Genomic DNA, 21211 nt, shown 5'->3' on the forward strand with positions numbered 1-21211 from the left:
TCCAACACTGCTCTCTACATTAATGGCGGGAGTGGAAGGGAAATAGAATAAAAAAAGGTTACTAAGAGCCAAGAGAAACAGATAAGTATGTGAGAGAAAAAAAAAGTGCATAGCTTGCTGGGCGGACTGGATGGGCCGTTTGGTCTTCTTCTGCCGTCATTTCTATGTTTCTATGTTTCTATGTTTCAGAGTTTCTCAACACAGTCCTCAGGACACACCTAATCAGTAAGGTTGAGAACCCCTGTTGTAGATTTTGGTATCATCCATGTGGCCTATCTATTCTGCCCGTCCACACCAACTAAGTGGAATTTCTATTTTTCTTTCTCTCAATGGAACTCATTTTTTCCTATGAATTTCCTTTCTTATATTTTATTATACATCGTTTTGATGGTATCCAAAAATTGGTATCTAAAAATAACATTGTCATTCCTATTGCTGAAAAGACAAACCTTTCCCAATAGCTCTTTTGCGGTCTTGCTGATGTTGCAAGAATCCAGCTTTATATTCAAACAATATTTGAGTTCTCCTTTCAAAGTTCTTTAGGTCTTTTGTGCCACTCAGAGAAAATGTAACACCCAAGATATTTTGGATTTTATATTATCTGAGAAGTCAGTTTTGCCTTGTTTCTTTTTTGTCATTTTTTTTTCTAAAATCCTTTTCAATACTTGTCTCCCTTTCCTCATTTTTAATTTTTATCTTTTTTTTTAATTTTAGGAAATGGTGGTTTCCTTTTCCACAAGGAAGGTACTAACTAGCTGTAGAGGTTCAGAGATTTAGTGAAGAGAGGTTTGGGTTTGACTCCCCCCAACTGGAAGCTGCAAATGGTCTGCTCCAGCAGTATATAAACCCCTGTCATCATCTTAGGCTGTGGATTCTTAATTGGACTTTTGGTTAAGCTGCTCCTGCTCATTATTTTTCCTAACTTAGTTCAGATGAGTTTCCTGATTTGCCTCCTTTGGGTCAGTCTTTTGTTTGACCTATTTTTGGCTTATGTACGTACTCTTTTGATCCACTTTTTGGAAACCTTTCCCGGTGAGAGCCTTGGTACCCCTTCACAGAGGATTTGGGGCATCCCTGTGTAAGGTTAGATCAGGGGGGTAGGGAAGATTCTTCTGCTCTCTATCCCACAACCAGTGGCTAAATCGGTCAGTAACCCGATGCAGAGGAGTTTCACGTCAAGTTGTTTTTTTCTTTAGTAACCATCCTCTCATTTTGGGAGACAAGGACATTTTTCCACCCTTCCTGCCTCTTCCCCCCCCCATTAAGTTTAAGTCTGTTTTGTTCCTTTGGGACTGAGTGTCTTTTGTACCAGGGTCCCAGTTTCCGATCCCCTGGGGAGAAGAGGTGTCTCTTACCTAGGAAGAGCCTGAGGAGAATTGGTTTCATCAGGAGAGAAATGGATCCCTGTCCATTGCCAGAGGGAAGGAGCTGAAGATAATTGTTCAAGAATTGTGTTTGCCGCCCCCGAGAGGAGAGTGTCCAGTGGAGCTTTCCAAAGGAGATCTAAGATATTTAAGAAAACTGCAGGAAAGGTATGAGAATTGGGATTTCCTGTGCTTTGATGATTACTTTGGGACTAAATTCTAACCATTCTACAGTGAGGAGAAGATTGATATACATTTGGAAGAAGGATTCTGTTTTCTTCAGTCTGAGTAACTGAAAAGGAGAAAGAGATCAATTGTTGAGGAATTGGCTTCTATAAATTCAAATATTTTGCTAGAACAGTGAGGTCACAAATTTATTAAACTTTATTTCTCATTGCTATTCACCGATTTTATTTAAACCCAAGTGTTGTAAAGAACCTTCAGTCAATTCAATCATCTATCAGTAAAGACGTTGGAAGCCAAATTGCTTCTCAGTACGATTTTTGCTGCTGTAGACTGTGGAAATTACCAGTGCTGTTTACAGAGACTGGAAAATGTGCTGTGCACTTTGGTTAATGCAAAAAGGACTTCAAGCTATGCTTCCCCCCACAGGGAGCCCTGGTCCTCAGAAGCGAAAAGCTGTCCTTGGAGAGCTGGTTGCAGATAGGGTCTAATATATTTCTATGTGCCTTTGGGGACAGCATCAGGGTTCTGTCTCACCCAGGGGTTACATTTAATTTCCTATTTGTCCGTCTCTTTACCTCCCTCCCTCTCCCTGCTCCCTTCTGGCATACCTAGACTTCCCAAAGCTATCCTGTTGACCTCATGATGCATCCGTTTTTGTTTTTTTTTTTACAATATCTACAATGAATATGCATGAGATATGTTTTTATACTTTGGAGAGCCTGTGCATTTCAGTTGCACTCATGCATACTCATTGTGGGTATCCCGTAAATCTGACTGACTGTGGGATCAATAGGAAGGGCTTGGGAAACGCTGTGGTGCACGGACAGCTGCTGCGTTAACATGACTGGAGAGGCTTCACTGAACAGGCTCCAGATTGCTGAGCTTCTGAAGCATTTCAGGAATAGCCATAAGAGGCAGCTTCTGTTGCATGTCTCTGTAAACCAGAAGCGATTCACATTTTGAAATGTTTGGTGTTTGTGGCTTACTATCTTCCAAAATTCTGGATGGATGGAAATTTCAATGTTGTCCTACCTCTCTATACATCAGAACACCACTTGAAAAAACAGAGAGCTAGAATGCTGTAAGCTCTAGCACAGAACACCACTCTCCTCCTGAATATAAGAGAAAAGTAACTGGAGAAAATGTAGAGGATACCTTTTTAAGTGACTAGCTCTCCAGAGCAGTGCACCCTTCATCAGGTGCAGGCACAGTGAGTTAAGTACGGCATCGTCAGAATTTACAAGAAACCTTTCGGTCAGATTAAAGCATTGGTGTTTGTTTTCAAAGCTAGAAAGGGACATTTTGAAAGCAAAATGAGCAGAGTGTGAGTGCAGGAGACACACTGGCCTGTTCACTACTGAAAGCTTTAGGGTAGGTTTTAAAAAACGTACGCGCGCAGGGCCTATTTTCAAAGGCCTGGCTACGCGTGTAAGTCCCGGGACCTCAGGAAAGGGGCGGGGAAGGGGCTGGGCGGGTGGTCCAGGGGGACGAGCGTGGTGGGGCCAGAGGCCCCCGGCACAGTGGCCATTTGCTTCTGTGCCGGGGGAATCGCGTGCCGGCAGGGTGCCAGCACGCGCAACTTGCTCCTGCCCTGAGACAGGAGCAAACAGTAAGACAACGATTTGGGAGGGTTAGGATAGGGCTACGGGGCGGGAAGGTTAGGGGAAGGGGTAGGAAGGTTAGAATAGGGGGTAGGGATGTTCCCTCCCAGGCTGCTCCAAAATTGGAACGGACTGGGAGGGAACTGGGGAAGGCCGCGGGCGTCGGCGCGTGAAAGGTTGCACAAATGTGCACCCCCTTGCACGCGCTGACCCCCAATTTTATAACATGCGCGCACGTTATAAAATCGCGTGTCCATGTGTGCATGTCAGATAGCGTGCACACATGCACGCGCTAGTTTTGAAAATCTACCCCTTTATTTTTAATGAAAGCTCATAAAGTACCTCAATGGCAGTAATGATTTGCATATGCTACGAAGTATGAAAAAATTCAACCTTCTCATTGATATAGTCAAAATAATCAGGTGACTGCTTTAGGCTAGTTCCATATAAACTACATCTCCTATTCGTAAATCTTTAATTCTGTGTTGTCAAAACGTTTCTAGAAACGTTAGCCATATAAAACAATGCCTATTTTCTTAGCCTACTTTTCGAAAGGGAAGAAGGCATATGAGCTCTGTGTGTGTCCGCTTGATTTTTGTGGTTAGTGTCCAATCCACATCACAATTTTAGTATATCAGGGGGTTCCAAGGGTATCCTGACAGGGCTTTGTTGTTTGGATCCAAGCATAAGCACGGATGTGTTTTTCTGGAAAAAAAAAAAATAGACTCCATTCGTTCTGCGTGGACTTTCTTGTTTTGTATTTTGGTTTTCAGAAGCTCTGAAAAGCACTTGTAAAAAAAAAACTCAGGTCTTTCATGGGTTTCTTTTCTTTTCAGAGTTTCATAACACCACATAATGAACTGCCAAACCAAACCGGATGTAATTTCTCAACTGAGTTCCCACATTTGTTTTGCTGGAACAAAAATGCAATTTGCACAGAAGGTCCCTGTGAATATATTGTAACGGTGGTTTTGAAAGACTGGTTGATACTTCAGCCATCACGGTGTCTATCTTGGAGCTCCTAAACGAGTTTTCCCATCGCAGTTAGCATTTTACAGTTCTTTAGGGCTGACGACAAAGACGCAGCCTCCGATCCGAGTGTTGTCACAGTGGATAGTTTTAAGCACCAGCAACGCTACATTGCTGGTTGTGTAAAAGTAAATGCCTTCAAAGACGGGATCTAAACTGAAAGGTGAATTTCAAAAGCCCGGCAGGCGCCGAAATTAGGAGATGCACAAAGAAGTCGGGCTCTTGGGTGCCAACCGTAGTTTAAAAAGGGCTCAGATGCACACGTAAATACCCATGGCATGCACATCTGCAAAGTTTCCAAAAGGGGTGGAGCGTGGGCATGGCCTGCGTGGGATTTGGGCATTTCGGGGTCTGACCGAAATGCTTACAAGCCCCAGCACGTGCAAAAGGGCCCCTGCTGCATAACTTTACTTCTGCTATGGATGACGTGTAAGTTATAAAATAAAAGGATCGAGCCATTTCTGAGGGGTTTAAAGAGTCTGGCATATAAAGCACAGATAAAAAAAAAACCACCCCGACCCTTTAAAATTACCCCCTTAGCCTCCCCCACTCTCCCGACCCCCCCCCCCCAAAACTTTTTACACATACCTGGTGGTCCAGGGGGGCCGCGGGGAGTGATCTCCCATTCCCAGGCCATCAGCTGCGCTAAAAGAAAATGGCGCCGATGGCCCTTACCATGTGACAGGGTATCCGTGCCATCCAGTGCTCCAACCATATGACAGGGACCGGCCAATGGCACTGATACCCTGTCACATGGTAAGGGCAAAGTGCCATCGGCGCCATCTTTATGAGTGACAGCCGATGGCCCGAGAGCGGGAGATTGCTGCCCGCGCCCCCCCTGGACCACCAGGTAATTTTAAAAGGTTTTGGGGGGGGGGTCAGGAGGGTGGGGGTTGGTTTAAAGGGTCGGGTGGGTTTTTTTTTTTATCGGGCCATCGGCGCCATTTATATTAGTGGCAGCCAAAATGGCGCCGATGGCCCGAGAGCGGGAGATCGCGCTGGGACACCCCCCCCCCCACTGGACCACCAGGTAATTTAACATTTTGGGGGGATTCGGGAGGGTGGGGGAGGGTAAGGGATTGGTTTTAAAGGGTCGGGGTGGGTTTAGGGGTTGTTTTGGTGTGCCAGTTTTCCCACCCTCCCCCCAAATAATTCCCGTGCCCGATCTAACGATTTTTGATGATAAATCGGGGGAATTTGTATTGTATCGCGCACTCTAACGATTTTTGACTATTTAAAAAATATCGACGATTATTTTAAATCGTCAAAAAATGATTCACATCCCTAATACATACAGACATTTGGAACTACACGGTGTTTTATAAACTCTGCAGCTCCCATTGCGTAGATTATGAAATACTAAAATCTATCTCCACACGTCCATTTTTGCACAAATGCTATACCGCAGGCATGCTTGAAAGTTGGACTCCCTGTATGACTGTAAAAGATTTTATGGAACAAAACGTTATTTAGAAAATAATCAAAAATAAAAAAAAATATTCTAGCTAGTAGTGTGATTATATTTATAATCAGTGTTATTCTGGGATTCACTTTACAGGCAAGATTCAGAGAAATGAAAAATTCTGGGCTGTTAAAAAAAATATATTCCATGAAACTTTCAATCAAAGATGAACCGAATACCATGAAACTGTAATCCTAAAAATAAAACATCTCGCCACATTAAGGTATGGTACATTTAGTGGAAGGAAAACCACTCAGATCTGAACTCAGGGGCATAGTATTCTCTGCTGTCATATTTCCTTCCTTTCTACTGTGAAACCACCTTTTTTTCAAGGCTTCATATATTTTAGTATACTGCCAAGGAGTGTGACAACGTGAGCATTTTACTCAAGTTAGAGTTTTTAAATTCAAAATTAACCCTTTTTTTTGGATAACATTGGAGCTTCTGCACAATTATTGCTGCCTTCCAGTGTGGGCTATTTTGAATTGCAGCACACACAGATACAGCTAAATAGGAATATTTTGTCTTGGGTGCTGACCTGAGTGCACACCTTCCCTTCGAAAACGGTGAGTTTTACTTTCTGAAATACAGAACAGTGATTGGGCCCAACATATTCCTCCACTTACACCCATATAATCTCGACTGATGAGACAAGGCCTTTTTTATTTTAATTTAAAGAATTCTCTGATCGCATAATTTTTATGGAATGGATTTATTGATGCATTTTTCACAATGGTAAGTTGTGGCATGCCTACATGGTGTGAAAAAAAAAAAAGATTGCGATCCTTTCACTGGGATTCTAAGCAGCTAAAGGACTGAAAGAGAGAACTCAAAGTATCTTGCATCTGATGACATCTTAGGTATTTTGAATGGTACAGTTGAAGCATTTCTGTCTAATTTAAATGATACTTGCCAGCTTCTTATGGCCTGGATTGGCCACTGTTGGAGACAGGATGCTGGGCTTGATGGACCCTTGATCTGACCCAGTATGGCATGTTCTTATGTTCTTAAATAGAATTTATTTAAATAATTCATTCAAAACTAGATTAGTGGATGTTGCTTGAAAGCCAATACACCTGGAAGGACTCAAGGTAAGGCATTTGGTACTGAGTGCATACTGTTTACCGTTTGCAACAGTAATTTCATATGAACAGTTCCTGCAGCTACCTGTCTATCAGCCCTAGAAAGTCATCATGCTATCCACTACTCTTTTTGCCCATATGGGGAAACGTGGTTTGTGCAATAAGAAATATTTTTATAAATATAAGACTTTGGGAACATATTTTTGCAATGAAAGGAGAATGTGGGGTACGAACAGGAGGTGGGCATGCAAAGGAATTGCAGAGTTAGTACGTGTAGAAATAGAAATTTACAGGAGAAGAAGGTGAAATTGCTGCTGAAAAATCTGAATGCGCACATTTGGGGGTTATTTTTACCGTCTTGTATAAAGCAAATGATATTTTTTCTCCATTAATGTTGTTACTTGTTTATAAAAAAAAAAAAAATCTCTGCTTATTGTGATAGTTTGAAAAGAATAAGGAAGTTTGAAAATGACATTCTCATAATCATTTTTTAAATACCTGTCTAGCTGAAGTTGTGATTGGCCTGTCTTTATGTTCCAATTTTAATTGTGCACTTGGTGGGGGAGGGGGGCAATTTTCATGCTATAAAAGCCAGCAGGGATTTTTTACCTGTTGCCCTTGCACCCATTTTCAAAGAGGTCCGCGAGTGCTGTTTCCATTTGAAAATGACCCCAGAGGTTTCCACCTGCTTTTTCTCTGGATACTTTTCCTGAGCAGAAGAGTTTAAAAATTCCCAGCCTCTGTGTATTGTGTTTGCCCCAACCCTGGGAAGGCCTCCACTACCACATGGGCAAAAATTACATGTGTTGTGGAACTGCCTGCATACAGGGTGGGCAATTTTCAAAGATCTCATTTCCATGGGCAGAATTGTGGTTTTGTCCATGGAAATGACTTTGAAAATTGCCTTCACCAAGATGTTTTTGACTACTCTAGTAATCTGAGTGGGATAAGTAAAGAAATCCCCCTCTCCCAACTGTTTTTGTTGAATCATGATATAAAAGAGATTTTAGAGCAAACATTGTAATGACCCTTGGAAGGAGAGAAATAATACACTGCATGTCGGGGTGGGTAATTTGTCTCAATTCCATCTTGATCTGTTGGGTAATTTTAATGAAGCTTTAAAGATACAGTCATGCTCTGTGCTGTAATACATGTAGAAAATATTATATTGTCTTATCTTCCAGGATGAGATCACCTGATTCAGTAAAATGGACTGTCAAGGTTTGCTAATTTTGATTTTCATGCTTCTCAATGGACCCACAACAGGTAATCAGAATTTAACACACAAACTTTATTGTACAAGAAATCAGTCTTTTCATTTGCTATTTATATGGCATAGGAGGATGTAGCATGAGTTAAAAAAGTAAGAGTATATTCTCTAGAAGACTATATTCTCAAAAAAGGCTAAGCACCTCATCTAGGGGATCAGTTGGCTATCAAATGTTTAAATAAATAAATAAATACGTAAATAAATAGGAATTTAGGAATCTAAATTCAGCTGAAAATTCACCTTGATCTAAATGGTCAACTTGTGACTTCTAAATTTAGGGGTTTCAGACTTTGACAACTAAACTTAGCCAGATAGCATTGAAAATCAGCACTAGCCGGTGACATTTTCAACTAAAGACTATCTCACACCTGCCTGTCCATCCTCCTGATTCATCATGCAAGCAAAAAAAAACTACCCCAAAACTGCCCATCTGAGCCTAGATTCCTTCTCCACATCCCCCTACTGGTATCCAAATGCCTTTCTAACACCCTCCTACTCCCCATTCCTCTGGAATAAGCCCTTGTGATTCCAGATGACCCTCTCTTCACTGGCAGGAGGAATGCAACAGTCCTCCTGCTAGCACGGCAGCTCACAGCTGAATGGCACTTTCTACTTCCATTATGTGCTCCTTTCAGCTGTGAGCCATGGTAGTGGCAAGAGGGATCTCACGTGCCTCCTACTGATCAAGAGGAGAACCTCCAGAGGGGTTGTGGGTTAGATGGGAAATCCATGGAGGTTATTGGGATACTGTAGGAGGACTGGGAAGGGGGATCGGAAGTTCAGGGGATTCAATATTTTTGCTTGACTGGGGTGCTGGGTGGGAGGTATTGGGGATTAGAGGGAGGCAGAATTTTACTTGGATGGTGTGCCAGGAGGCAGATGGGATATTAGGAGGCAGAGGACGGTTGCTGAGCACTGGCTGGACAAGTTTAGGCCTGCTATTTCAGCTCCTAGATTTGTCTGCCTAAGTTAAGAACCTAGTAATGGAAATCAGCACCAAGTTTCTGAATTTTTCTGTCCCATCTTAGCCTGCCCTCGTGACCACCTACTTTTGAGTACCTTAATTTAGGCACTCTGCCCCAGGGAAATTTACCAAAAGCCCAATTTTGGTGATTAACCCTCAAAGTTAGGAATCTAACTTCTTTGAAAATAGATCCTATATTTGCTCCCCTGAAGGAGAGTGGTACATACAATATGCTCAATGTAAAGAGAATTCATTTTAACTGTTTGAAAGCCCTTTAATCTCTGTTTGCCATTGTTTGTTTTCCTTGATCTATCTGTCAGAGAGTCATGCTTTGATCACAAGGTTCATAGCTCTCTTGATAGATATCTAATAGACAGTAGACAGTAGATATATATTGTGATGGGTTCTAGGGGTCCTTGAAATATCTTTTTTTTTTTTTAATATCCTGCTTTTTTTACATTTCAAAGCAGATTACATTCAGGTACTGTAGGTATTTCCCTTTCCCCACAGCTCTTACAATCAAAGGGCTAGATTCCTCAAAATATCACATGCAATAGGGAGAGCCTATATATAAGGCCCTTGTAGTAATTAGCTATTTTTGCTACTATAGGAGGCCCACCTAGTAACTCAAGGTGAGGTTTATGTTGCACTGGAGGTGGACCCTTGGCCTGGTGCAGGATTGGTACTGCCCTCTGATCGAACCTAAAGAGCACCTGCCACCAGGAGGCGGAGCACACAAGGAGACAGAGGCTAGCTGGAGCTTCGCCGATAGCAATCCAGGGTTTCCGCAGGTTGAGCCCTGGGTACCTGGACCGCCTGGACTTAGGTGGGCCTCAGAGGGTCTCCCGGAGAGGTAGCAGAGAGGTGTGCCCACTACAAGCAAAGGTGCGCGGCTGGTGAAGATAGGAGGGACTAGACCCGAACAAGGATCACCGGAGACCTCAGGAAGGCAGCAGGAAATGAATGTCCTCTGGGTGAGATAGGCAGCACCTAGTGGTCTAGTCAGAGGTAGGTCGCGGGCAGCATCCAAGCAAGCTGATCTGGTGGTCACATGAGCGAACAGAGTATCCGAGTGGAGCGCAAGGGTCAAAGCCAGGGTATCCATCCGAGGGTGGTCAGCCAAAGCAAGGGTCAGTTCCGAGATCAGTCCGAGTGTAGTCAAGGCAAGCGAAGGTCAATTCCAGGCAGTGATCAGACGTGGTCAGGCAAGCAGAGGTCAGGTCCAGGTAGCGGTCAAACATGGTCAGGCAAGCAGAGGTCAGGTCCAGGCAGCGATCAGACATGGTCAGGCAAGCAGAGGTCAGTACCATGTATCAGCCCAAGAAGGTACTACTAGAGGAGGAACGTGGAGCAGGAATCAGGACAGATGCTGGGATGCAGAGAGGACCACGGGAACACAGGAACGCAGGAGCACTGGAACAAGACAGGAACGCAGGAACACTGGCACAGAAATTGGATTAATGAAGCAGGAGTACAGGAACGTAGGACGGCAATTACACTGGAGGTGTTGACCCGATTGCCAAGGTGAGGTCCTGGGGACAGGGCCTCACATAATATAGTTCAGTTAGGTGACGTCATTGGGAGGCGTCCGGGCTGAGGTTCCCATCCTCGGCCCTTTAAATGTAGAGATGTTGGCCACGCGCACGTGCCTACGGGTGGGGCCAAAGAGGCTGAAGACATGGAACCCCTACGGGAGCTCCACTGAGAGGCCTGCGGTGTGGAGGAAGCTGGAGAGGCCCGAGGAGGGCGTCGGTGACATCAGGAGCTGGTAGCTGTGGCAAGGGAAGAGGAACTGGAGCTTGTGGAGGGAAGCACGAGGTGAGCAGGCCCAGTCGCGGCACCAACGCAGCCGGGACACGCAACCGTTTAGTTAGTAGTGTAGGGGTTAGGGGCCACTTTTACAAGTAGAGTGAGACGTACGAACAGAACAGTGCACTCTTGTGAAGATTTGATGTCTTTTGGAGTGTGGAAACTGACACAAAGATAAGATTTGGACAATTTTCTCTTAACCTAGCTTGATGGATTCTCTATCTGGGTAACATCAAGCTTGGTTGAGAGAACATTGTATGAGTTTTCTCACTCCAAAAGACATCAAATCTTCACAACAGTGCACTGTTCTGTTCATTCGTCTCACTCTGCATGTCAAAGTGGCCCCTAACCCCTACACTACTACCTAAACTTTACCTCGGGTTACTAGGTGGGCCTCCTATAGTAGCCTAAATAGATGCTTACTATGGCACCATCCCCAGAGGTTCTCTCTCTCTCATTCTCATTCTCTAACTCACTCACTCACTCACTCACCCTAGGCCCTTCCCCAGCCTAAAAATGCCCAAAACAGAATTTGTGAAAAAATCACAATTTGTATTATGGGCATATTGTATTACATCGGACAGCTCAACAGCAATGAAAAAGGTGCAATTATTTTCGGCATTAAAACTGTTCATTATCATGCATTATGGCTTTGCAAAACCAACCCACTTTTACAAAATTCCTGGCCCTGACTCAGCCCTAATCCCTTCCTTTTTAAAAATTAGCAACGCACCATATGATATGATGCTTTTCACATGTGTTAAGGCGTTTTTCTCATGAGTAAATGCCTTTAATGCGTGCAAAAACGCCATTACACGAGTTGGAAAATGACCCTAAACGTTTGTACCTGAAGCAATGGAAGGTAAAGTGACTTGCTCAAGTCACAAGGAGCAACAATGGTATCTTTGGATTCCCTGTATTTTCAAGGTGCACAAATTCCCATTGTTGACAAAGTATAAAACCTGGGAGTACTGATGGACTCTAAATTATTGTTTGCATCACACATTAAATCCCTAGTGAAGACATCCTTTTGGAAGTTGTTAGGTAGGTTAAAACCTTATCTTGATTTTTCTAACTTTCGTATTATAAAACAGGTTTTGCTATTGTCATATTTAGGGGGTCATTTATCAAAGTGCTATATGGTGTTTTCGCATGCAAAAAATGCTCTAGGAGAGCCAGCCTAGCTATCAGGGCCTTCCTACAGCCACTGGGGGGAGGGGAGGGAGAGAGAGAAACTAGCCATAATGCCTTTACACTAGATAGGTATTTATATCTCTACGGGAGGCCCATCTAGTAACTCGAGGTGAGGTTTAGGTATTGGTGTAGGGGTTAGGAGCCACTTTGACATTCAAAGTGAGACGTACGAACAGAACAGTGCTCTCTTGTGAAAATTTGATGACCCTCGGAGTGAGGAAACTCATACAATGTTCTCTCAACCTAGCTTGATGTTACCCAGGTAAAGAGTCCAAATACAGATACCCAGGTAGAGAGTCCATATGTAGAGTGAAGGAGTAGTCTAATAGAGCAGTGGGCAGGAGACCAGGGTTTGAGTCCTGTTGTTGCTCCTTGTGACCTTGGGCAAGTCACTCTACTCTCCATTGCCTCAGGTACAAAATTAGATTGTAAGCCCTCTGGGGATAAGGAAATACCTACAGTACCTGAATGTAATCCACTTTGAAGTGCTATGAAAAGTGAAATATAAATCTAAATAAAAAATATCATAAAGGACCTGGTGGAGGAGGAGGTGAAATTGTTGTTTCTGGTAGGCTAGGCACATTTTATAACTTTTTGGTGAGTACACTAGGAAATTATTGGGGTTTCTGGTAATTACAGACATTATACAACCATTTTTTATTATAGAAACAAGCTGTTAAGCCCGTTAAAACGGGCAAGGTGTGCTGGCCAGAGCGATCTATTCCGCGCAGTCACAGCTGCTCATGGGCCCGTTAAAACGGGTGAGATGTTCACGGCACATCGTTCAGAGCTCTGGATGTTCGTGGCACGTTGGTCAGAGCTCTCCTCCGCACAGTCAGAGCTGCTCCCTTCTGTGTATTTCCGGCGCAGACGCGGCACGTCGGTGAGAGCTGTCTCATCCGTGCAAGCGCAGCACATCAGTGAGAGCTGCTCTCTACTGTGCATTCATGGCACATTGGTCACCACTCAATTATATAGCTGATGGTTAGGTAAGGGGATGCTTTTGGGAGGTTTGGAACGCATTATGAGTATTTCCATTATTTCCTATGGAAAAAATAGTCTTGAGTTACAACCAACTTGAGTTACAACCAGCCATCTGGAATCAATTGAGTTTGTAAGTCAAGGATCCACTGTATTTCTACCTTAAGCAAGCATAGCACACAGTGCACTTTCTTCTTGGGTTCTATCTGAGAAGGTTCTTTGCTAGACTACCTCAGCTCTGCCAGCCTGTCTTGCCCCTATCAAAACCACAGGGACCAGACTACCCCCGCTCTGCCATCCTGTCTTGCACCTATCAACTTTCTGCCACTCTGCCTAGCTGCCATACACCAGACGACTCACTCTACTTCTTGTGGTGTTCTTCCCACTATCATGGTTCCTCAACATGTTGATGCTAGTCTTTCTGCTGCTTTGTCCCTTTATTGGCACCTTGTGGTTTTTTCTGACATCCTTTCTGCTTGCTATGTTCCCCCTTCATTGTGCTGTAGGATGTTGATGCCACTTGTTTGCCACTTTGCCTGTCGTGCTGCCTTCGAGGATTCATGCAACTGTTATCGGTGCTCTCTTTTGAAGCTGTGGTGGTTTTTTGACACTCTCGCTGCTGCTTTGCACCTCTGTTAAAGCACTCTTGCTACTCCTGGTACCCCTTTGCCCCTTTACAGTGCCTTAGGCTATTCATGCCACTTTGGTGCCACTTTGCCACAGTCTAAGTACCTTGGAGCACTTTTCTTGTTCTGATGATTGCTCCCTAGACGTTTCATCAGAATTGATAAGAAAACCCCAATTCTGCAGCCAAAAACAGGCTGCAAATACTTCCCCCATTGACTTTAATGGCAAAATGAAAAACAAATGAAACTAATAAACGAATTGGTTTTCCCCCCTACGAAACTAATGAAACAAATTTGGGTCCCCGAGAAACAAAAAACGAAATGAAACAATTCTTTTCCTTCCGCACATCCCTATACCTATCTAGTCTGAGGGCATTATGGCTAGGTACTCTCTCTCTCTCTCTCTCTCTCTCTCTCTCTCTCAGATTTTTGCAATTCACTATTTTTAGGATTGCCAAAATATGTCCTACGATCCTTGCAGAGGATTCAGAACTCTGCTGCAAGGGTCTTAACTAGTACGTCAAGGTCTGATCACCTCTCTGGTTTTATAATCACTGCACTGGCTACCAATTGAATATAGAAGTCAATATAAGATCTTGGTTTTCATTCACAATGCTCTAAGCCATGAAGCTCCTGTCTATCTCAATACTTTGTTAATAATTCATCAGCCTGTTAGGAGCTTAAGATCTGAAGGTCAATGCTTATTAGATATTCTTAACCATAAAACCATATGGCTTGCAGACTCTCTAGATAAATTACTATCTGTCGCAGGAGCAGAGATGTGGAACAAATTACCATTAAAATTATGCAAGCAGGAATGTTTAAGATTTTCAAGAAACAACTTAAAACACACTTGTTTGAATTGCCATTTTTTTAACTAGTTTACTTGATCAATGAGAGCAGAAGTGAGTTGTTTTGTTATTTCATTTTTATATGTTATTTTATGCTTGCCTTTGATTATGATTTATTTTATTAATAGTTTTACTACATATGACAATGTTTTTTGAGGCGACTATGCATATTGTAAGTTGTAATCATTATGTATGATTTATTGTGAGCCACTCAGAATTTTAGATGATGTGGCATCTAAAGTTTTTTAAATAAATAAATAGATAGAAATGTAGCCCATGAATAAAAGAGAGAGAGACAAGGTGGGAGAAATCACATATTAAACCAGGGAACAGCCACAGGTATAAAAGTGCAATAGGAGAAAAAGAAAAAAAAAAAAGGGGAGCAGTAAAATGGATATCACTGGGAAGGCTGAACGTCACCACTTTCTGTAGGAAGCATGCCCCGGGAAATGGGGTAGAAAAGAGGGCAGGAGAGGAAAGAGGTCACTGGATCCTGCAGCATCTCTCTGGATGCAAAGAGAAAGCTGAAGTTAAAAGTATATGAAGGTTGGTATAGGCAAGGAATAGCCAGTCCAAAAACTCCCACAAGTGGATTCTGTGAGGCCTCGGCGAAGCCTGGGGGTCCCCTTTTCATTTGTTAGGAGAATCATTTTGTTGGTAATACATGCTCGAGCCAGAGAAAGAGTTTAGCTATGTGGACAGAAGGCTACAAGAATGGAAAGAAGAAGAAGGAATAGATCACCAAGTAGCATCCAATGGGATTCTGGAAACTACAGAAAGTCCTGAAGAGTGGACTGGTGCTTGACACAATACATATGCATACTGTATATATATATTCCCAGTGGCAATGGATTGTGCTTTTATTAGGCATTAAAAAGTATTTATTATTCAAGTTTGAACCTGGTAAAGTTTAGCCTGGATTTGATTAAATTTGAAGATTTTCTCCTTATTCAGCAGAGAAATCTGCCAAATGTAGCGTTGACAAAATCCAACAATTTTAATACATTGGTTTAGAAATTTGACATTAGACATTACGTCTGCATTCAATTTAACATTTTCATTGGTATGAGTCAATGCGTTGGCTAGTGGGACTCTACCACAGGATTCATTCTTTGCTCACCCTTTAGACAGTATAAATAGGTATAACTTAGCCTAGCCTTCTTGGTGCCACTGTGTGCTGGGAGCGAGGAAGAGATTTTCTAGTCAGTGACAGAGAATAAGGACGGGAGTTTCAAAAGGTTACGAGCATAAGTGGTCATACGCATGCCGGGCCTATTTTCAAAGGGCCCGGCAACACGCGTAAAGCCCCGGGACGTGTGTACATCCCGGGGCTTGCAAAAAGGGGCAGTCCAGGGACAGGGAGGGGGCAAGGTGGTCCAGGGCAGGGGCATGACCAGAGGCTCCTGGCACAGTGGCCAATGGAAACCCTCATATCCTTTTCAACATTGTAAAAGGTTTAACAACAATGCCTCAAAATTCAACTCCACCAGCAACAATGATTTTTGCAATAAAATAACAACATATTTCAAACAAAAAATTGAAAATATCTCAACTGAATTCTCATCATTTCCTCTTCCTAAATCTACACTTCCTCAAGTCACAAGTTCATTTTCAGAGTTCAGTGCAACTAACTCAAATAACATAGTTAATATTGTAGCAAAGTACAAGCCATCCAACAGCCCATTCAACCCATGTCCCGGATGCTTCTTAAGAAATATAAAAGAACAAATTGCTTATTCCATCTCTGACTTAGTCAATGCATCCTTATCCCAAGGAACCTTTCCAGCATCATTGAAAAAAACAACTATCCTTCTGATCCCAAAGAATAAAAATGTATTTATTTATTTATGTGATTTTATATACCGACATTCATAAATATTTCACATCGGTTTACAGTACATTAGGATTTAAACATAAATACAACATATTAACTCATAATTCTTCAGTTTAAAACAATAAAATAAACAGTTAATTAAATATAAAATCCATAAGACCTTAAAATACAATCCATAAGACCTTAAAATACAATAGAGCTAAAACTGCTAGTTTAATTTAACTAAAACCATTAGTATTAATTAACGACAATTAGTAAAGGTTAGTAAAGCTTGGTTTTAGGGAGGACTCTGGACCTGAGGATTAACTTGCTTTGGTAAAAGTCTGTTCAAATAACTAAGCTTTAACAGTTTTTTAAATGTGTATATTTGGCTCTGTTTGAATGTCGAGAGGCAACGAATTCCAAATTTTTGGTCCAGCCAAAGATAATTTCCTTTCTCTGACTGAACTTAAATGAGCTATTTTCGGTGATGGTATTGTTAACAATACTTTCCCAAGAGATCTTAAATTATGTGATGGTGTGTGGACTCCCATGATATCTCAAACTATTATCCTATTGCAACTCTTCCATCAATGGCAAAAATGATAGAATCCGTAGTACTCCGGCAACTCTCTGTTTACGTACAAGATCACAACATTTTACACAACACTCAACATGGTTTTAGGAAAGGTCACAGTAAAGAATCCTTGCTTATTTCCTCATTTGACACAATCCTTAGAGGATTTGATTCCAATACAGATTATATCATGGTTCTACTAGATATCTCAGCAGCTTTCGATACATTAAATCACAAAATCTTTTACAAAACCTCAAACAGATAGGTATCTCTGGTTCAGCTCTGGAATGGTTTAACTCTTTTATATCAGATCAACCTCAAAGAATAACTCTTGAAAATTCTCATTCTGACTGGTACACTACCAATTCAGGTGTCCCACAAGGCTCTTCCCTTTCCACAATTCTCTTTAATAATTACTTACTACCTTTATGTCATCTTCTATCAGGTCTTAATTTGAATTTCAAGATCTACACTGACGATATCCAATTTATAGTTCTGTTTACAGACTCTTGGAAAAAAATATTCTTCTTACTACAGCTATATTTAAAATCCATAAAAACATGTTATAATACAACAGATTAAAATTGAAGGCTTCAAAAACAGAATTGATCTTCTTATCAATAATTCCAGATTCGATACATCAGCCTCCAAACAATTTCACCTTTGAAGGACATGTAATTCCAATAACAACCTGTGCCAAAAACTTAGGCACACTTATTGACTGCAAATTATCTATGTCCAACAATATATCTGCATTAGTAAAATTATCCTTTTTTAAATTACAGATGTTAAACAGTTTCTGTTTCCATCTGATTTTCAATCTGTGACCCAAGCTTTGATTCTATCCAGTTTCGACTATTGCAATTCTTTATATCCAGGCCTGCCAGCTTCAACAATCCGCCCACTTCAACTCATTCAAAACTCTATGGTAGGGGTGTGCATTCGTTTCTAACGTATTGGTAATCCACAACGTATAGGGCCATATTTGTTGAATTCGTGGGGAAGCGAAACATATCGCGATTCCCCACGAATACAATGAATCTTCGCCGAATTATTCGGCCATCTAAAGGAGCGAATTTAAACAAATCCCCCACCCTCCTGATCCCCACAAAACTCCCTGGTGGTCCAGCGGGGGGTCCGGGAGCCATCTCCTGCACTCACGCCCTCGGCTGCCGGTATTCAAAATGGCGCCGATAGCCTTTGATCTTACTATGTCATAGGGGCTACTGGTGCCATTGGTCGGCCCCTGTCACATGATAGGAGCAATGGATGGCTGCCGCATTAACGTATCGGTGGCCCCCTTTGCCGAATGCAACGTATCTGCCCCCCGACAAATATGAATTCTGAATGCAACGTATGGCGCGTCTCTGCACATCCCTACTCTACGGCATGTCTACAACACAACTTATCATGCAAGGACCACATTACTACAACTCTTCAACATCTTCACTGGTTGCCTATTTCATAATTCACAATCTACTTTATAACCCATCCTCAATCTGGTTCTGCTCCTTGCTAAGGATTTATAAACCAACTCGCCAACTTCGATCAATGGACAAATGCATTCTTGAGGTTCCAACAATAAAAACTGGAAGACTTGACAAAGTTGACATAACCCACAAAAGAGCTTTTTCAGTTGCCGGCCCAATTCTCTGGAACTTCCTGCTTGAAGATATTAGACTTATATCAAACACCAAAGAATTCAAAAAAATCATTAAAAACCTATCTTTGTTCTATCGCTTACAATATTGCCTAACTATCTTTAACTGCTCCCTCCACTAACTTTTTAAGAAAATGTTTTAAGAACGTGTCCTTTTAATATTTTATTATTTTACATTCTACTTTGTATTTACATTGTTGTATTGTCTTTTTAGTTCATTCATTATGTATGTATTATTGTAAACCACCTAGACGGATTGTCACAAATCTTATTAGCGGTATATAAAAACTGCAAATAAATAAAAATAAATAAATAAATAAATATATGTATACAGCAAATGGGGCTGTCGAGGATGTGACAGCATCAGTTACATGACAAGTGGCTTGTACAGTTAGATCTACCAGCCTTCGAGCCAGGCCTGTCTTTCTCTCTTTCTCTCTCCCTCTCTCCATGCTGGAGAAGCCTGCTAATGTGGCCTTCCTAAATAAGACCAGAAAGATCTGTGTGTGGCCAGGCAGTATACACACTCTACTGGTTGACTTTAAGCAAGTGGCTTTTCAAATCCTCCCATTTGGAGCTGGTGAAATGTCACTTGTTAACCCAAACATTTTTGTGTGCACAGTGCAGGGACTTCCAGGTCAGGTATGCCCTGTTAGTGATCAATCAGCCAGGATGTTAGCCAGAGTTTGTCTTGACCATCACACGGGTTCTATAAAAGCTGAGGGGGCTGTGCATTTAGGTCCTATCAAATTCAATATATCGGGCCAGGTAAATGTGTTTCTCTGGAGGTCCTATAGCAGAACAGCGAGGGACATGCACTATCATACCATGAGGTTGATGTTTTTCCAGCTTTGACATGTGGCAGCTGTGATGAACTGCGTCAGTATTACAGGAGTGCAAGAAATGGGTTGGGATAACTTGCTTATGAGTGACATGGACACATTGCTAGGAACCTCAGATGTAGTTTTCCATTCAGGAACATCTGACACAACATAATCAAGTGCTAGAGTGTTCATATTGTGTCACAGTAAAAGGCGGCATGGACTTTGGTTTTGGAAAGAGCCTTTTAAGGCTCGTGCTATGCTAGAGCATAGTCTCTACTGTTTTATAGCATGTTATGGGTTGGCAGCGACATCACAGTGGTGTACATGATGCCGTCATTGCCCCTTTACTGGTCCCTGGTGAGACCTCATCTAGAATACTGTTTACTGCTCGGGAGGCTGCCCCTTCAAAAGGATATAATCCAGTTGGATTTTATCCAGAGGATGGCTACTAAAATGATCAAAGGTCTTCATTCTAAAGCATATGAGGGTATACATACAGCATACTCTAGAGGAAAGGTGAGATGGGGGAAATATGATCAGAGGCATATACAAATCTCAAAGTTTCCAATAGACTAGATTCTTTTAACAGAAAGGAGGCTCATAAGGGGTCATGGGATAAGGGTGAAAGGGGGTAAATTCAAGTGTAATCTTCGGAAATGTTTTTTTACAGAGAGGATGGGGATGAAAGGAGCGGCCTCCCAGTGGAGGCAGTAGAGACAAAAATGGCATCTGAATTCAAGGAAGCATGAGATTTAATAATCATCCTTCTTCTCTCATTTTAAAGAGTTAATATTTAACCTCTTTCTATAGTTGACCTAGTTTACCTCCTGTTTGTTTGACATTAAACTATTGTAAAGCTTGTTGCTATGTTATGTTACAATGTGAACCGGGGTGATGTTTTTTCCTAACGTGCCCCGGTATATAAAAAATCTTTAAATAAATAAAAAATAAATAAATAAACACAGGGAATCTCTGGGGGAGTGATGGGAATGGTAAGGCTAAATAAATTGGAGTAGATGGGCCATATAGTCTTTTTCTCCCATAATGTTTCTCTGTTTCTTAGGGGTGTGCATTCATTTTGAACTTAAATGGAAAACGCAACTTTTTTTTTTTTTTTAACTTAAAAAAATGATGAGGCGTAAACGATCGGATTTCCAACGTATTCAACATAGCTATGTTGAATACGTTGGAAATCGCGATTGTTGATCTAAATAAAAATTTAAACCCCTCACCCTCCTTAATCCCCCCCCCCCAAGACTTACCAAAACTCCCCAAGCTGGCCAAAAGTTCCGTGAGGGTCCGGGAGCGGACGCGTGGGGAATCACGTGACGTCCGCGTCACTCCGACGTGACGCCGACGTCACGTGGTCCATCGCGGTTCCGCTCCCGGACCCCTCGTTGGACCCAAACGGCACTTTTGGCCAGCTTGGAGGGGCCTCCTGACCCCCCCCAAGCTGGCCAAAAGTGCCTTTTGGGCCCAATGAGGGGTCCCGGAGCGAACCCGAGGGGAATCACGTGACGTCGGCGTCACGTGCTCCTTGCAAAGGAGTTCAGGAATGGCGTCCTGACCCCGCTGGACCACCAGGGAGTTTTGGTAAGTCTTGGGGGGGGGGGGGGGGGGGGGCGGGATTAAGGCGGGTGAGGGGTTTAAATTTTTATTTGCACATATGGACATAGACTCAACTTATGGAATTCTCCATATGTCCATTTTGACCGCAAATGGGACCCCCTTTCGACTTATGGACTTATGAACTTAAACTTTTGGTCTGCACATCCCTACTGTTTCTAGGCTTATGCCCTTTTGGCTCTCTGCCAGTTTAAACAGTCACTTAGTTATATATCCATTTCATTTAAGGCAGAATGTGAAAACGTTTACTGTTTCAAGACATCATTTTGTCAAATGTCAGAATTTGGGTCTA

The 21211-nt window shown here is 42.3% G+C and overlaps 1 protein-coding gene across 3 annotated transcripts in view; it reads left to right on the top strand.

Annotated features, from left to right (window-relative positions):
• Positions 1-551: 551 nt before the first annotated feature.
• Positions 552-21211, top strand: part of LOC115093115 (interleukin-18 receptor 1-like) — a 101567-nt gene continuing 80907 nt past the window's right edge. For 2 of the 3 annotated variants that reach the window (XM_029604828.1, XM_029604831.1), the window contains exons 1-3: positions 552-1532; positions 5739-5865; positions 7909-7990. In XM_029604828.1, the coding sequence (XP_029460688.1) occupies positions 7933-7990 (58 nt within the window). In that variant the 5' untranslated portion in view covers positions 552-1532; positions 5739-5865; positions 7909-7932. The remainder of the gene's footprint in view (positions 1533-5738; positions 5866-7908; positions 7991-21211) is intronic. The other variant, XM_029604829.1, reaches the window with a different exon arrangement.

The sequence above is a fragment of the Rhinatrema bivittatum genome, chromosome 5 (genome assembly GCF_901001135.1).
Source record: "Rhinatrema bivittatum chromosome 5, aRhiBiv1.1, whole genome shotgun sequence".
NCBI lineage: Eukaryota > Metazoa > Chordata > Amphibia > Gymnophiona > Rhinatrematidae > Rhinatrema > Rhinatrema bivittatum.